Here is a 2,151-nt window from a genome sequence, read left to right as displayed (position 1 = left end):
CTCAAACTCAGTCATCTGACAGTTCAGAATCACTGTCGTATCCATCCCAATCATTCTGGAAGTCCATACTTGTTCCACTCAAAACTTGAGCATAACAGTCTCTTGCATGCTTCATCATTCTGGTGACTTCTTGCTTCTTTCTCAAAGTTAAGCTGAGGAAACCCTTGATCCCTTCTTCATTTAGAGCCCACAGCTCACCTTATGGGAGTAAAACAAAAAATTATCAGAAAAAAAAATTACAATGTACAGTATAGTATTACAACACATTACTTAAATACGTACTTTTCAATGCCTCACTGGAAAGCTGGCATGACATCTCCTTGAGTGTGTCTGCACGAGTGGAGAGAGATTTCCAATGCTTTGCCATCTCAGAAAGAACAATCTTCTTCTCCTCCTCAAGTCTCCTTATTGCCATCACAACATCAAACGCCTTCCTCTTGGTTTTCAAATCTACAGCGTCTGGGATACAGTTGTGGAAAATAAGTCAATTGTAAGTATGATTATTTTTCAAAGAATTTCTGAGATAATCTGGGATAAGGCATAATTGGTTTTGTGCTACTATGTGAATCAAACAAAATTGTCAACAGATTTGTGTACATACCACCATGTGAAAGTTGCCATGGCCAAACTGTCTCGTCAGAGAGAATGATGTCAAAGACGATTCTTTCTGTATCTGGAACCATATTGTTGTATTTTTCAACGACAGAGCTAAGAATGGCCTTCTCCTCTCTGATTTTGCGCCGAATCCGGGCCCGACCTTTGCTGCCATCGGTGTCTTTGTAAAGGCGCTGGGACCTTCTTTTAATGCTGGCCACCAGCACCTCCATTCTACTGGTCACCGCGTCAAGATCGGCATTCTTTTGGGATGTTGTTGCTGAGAAGAAAAGAAGTGTAAACATTTCACTTACATTTTCATGGCAGTAACTGAAACTGAAGTCTCAATGTAACACAGAACGCCACAGGGAAGTCATAAGGATTATCCCTCTTTGCTTCCTTTTTTTTTCTTTATAAAAAAAAAGCTCCTGGAGGAAGGACAGGTGAGTCTCAATAATCATTTCATATTTATTAGCGTGTATAGGAAGTATGTAACAGGGTACCAAAGAAAATGACAACGTAGCCAAGATGGGATCCGCTAACTGCAAGAAATGTCCAATGTTCCAACTTTTGGACTGTGCAGCATTCAGGTACTTTCAGGGCACTTTGTTTTGACATGATTTCCAGTGTGCATGCACTACATACTAAAATTTGGCATTTTAATTGCGTAAGTACATGACCAAGAAAACAGTGTATGTATGATTTCATTTTAAAACAGTAATTACTTGCAGAAGCATGTCTCCCATTATTCTGCAGAACTGAGACATTGAAGTAATAGTATAACTCTCACCTTCTGCCCACTTCTTAATATCAGTGACCCAGCCCTCAACTTCAACCTGTGTCACTGCCAGCTGGATTCTCATGCTTTCCAGGTCCTGAAGTTGGCTTTCCAGGCGTTTTGTGGCCTTCAAATAACAAAAAAAGGAAATGAAAGAAGAAAAATGTTATACCTACAAAAATATACAATAGAAGGTATTTACAATATAAGAAAATAACAATACTCATCTCTACCTTCTGATATCGGCAGGCAAGTGAAGTAGCCAAGTTATTAAACTTTTGCTGATTCCAGCGCATGGCCATCAGTGTAAGCATGTCTGTACGTCCTGCAAAAAAGAAAAAAAATACACTAATCTGTGTTGTACCACATGTCCCTCACTGGCTACAATTTTCTTGTAACACTTTCAATCTAAGTAGTGCAGTGTGTGGTTACCTTACCTGCTTTGGACATGTGCTTCGTGGTCACAGCAATCCTAGAGAGGAAGGCGTTACACTGCTCAACCTCCTCCCCAAGTGTCAATCCGGCCCCTTGCTGGTAAGCTCCACTCCATTTAACCTATTGAAGAAAATACTTAAAAGCTGCCAACATACCTTTGCAGGTGTTTAGGGACAGTCAATGACATGGTAATGTTTTCTTACCTCGCATTTAAAATCATGGGCTTTGGCATGAAACACTGAGAGGAATGGTTTCATGCTCAGAAGGTGCTGGAGCTCCGGGCAGCTTTTTGTCACTTTGTTGAGGTAGGGCCAGTACTTGCAGGTTACATCCATGGCAAAAAA

At 40.5% G+C, this 2,151-nt stretch overlaps 1 protein-coding gene across 1 annotated transcript; it reads right to left on the bottom strand.

The window, feature by feature from the left end:
- Window positions 1-6: 6 nt before the first annotated feature.
- LOC107736678 (uncharacterized) lies at window positions 7-2,145 on the bottom strand. The gene is made up of 7 exons (XM_016548046.1): window positions 2,011-2,145; window positions 1,810-1,927; window positions 1,606-1,697; window positions 1,385-1,499; window positions 602-874; window positions 283-459; window positions 7-198 (listed from the first exon to the last, which is right to left on the bottom strand). The coding sequence occupies exons 1-7, from the start codon at window positions 2,140-2,142 to the stop codon at window positions 8-10; spliced, it is 1,098 nt and encodes a 365-aa protein (XP_016403532.1). The 5' UTR covers window positions 2,143-2,145; the 3' UTR covers window position 7.
- Between the last annotated feature and the right edge of the window lie 6 nt (window positions 2,146-2,151).

The sequence above is a fragment of the Sinocyclocheilus rhinocerous genome, unplaced genomic scaffold, assembly GCF_001515625.1.
Source record: "Sinocyclocheilus rhinocerous isolate Xijiao unplaced genomic scaffold, SAMN03320098_v1.1 C36878859, whole genome shotgun sequence".
Lineage (NCBI taxonomy): Eukaryota > Metazoa > Chordata > Actinopteri > Cypriniformes > Cyprinidae > Sinocyclocheilus > Sinocyclocheilus rhinocerous.
This window is presented reverse-complemented; position numbering and strand designations above follow the sequence as displayed.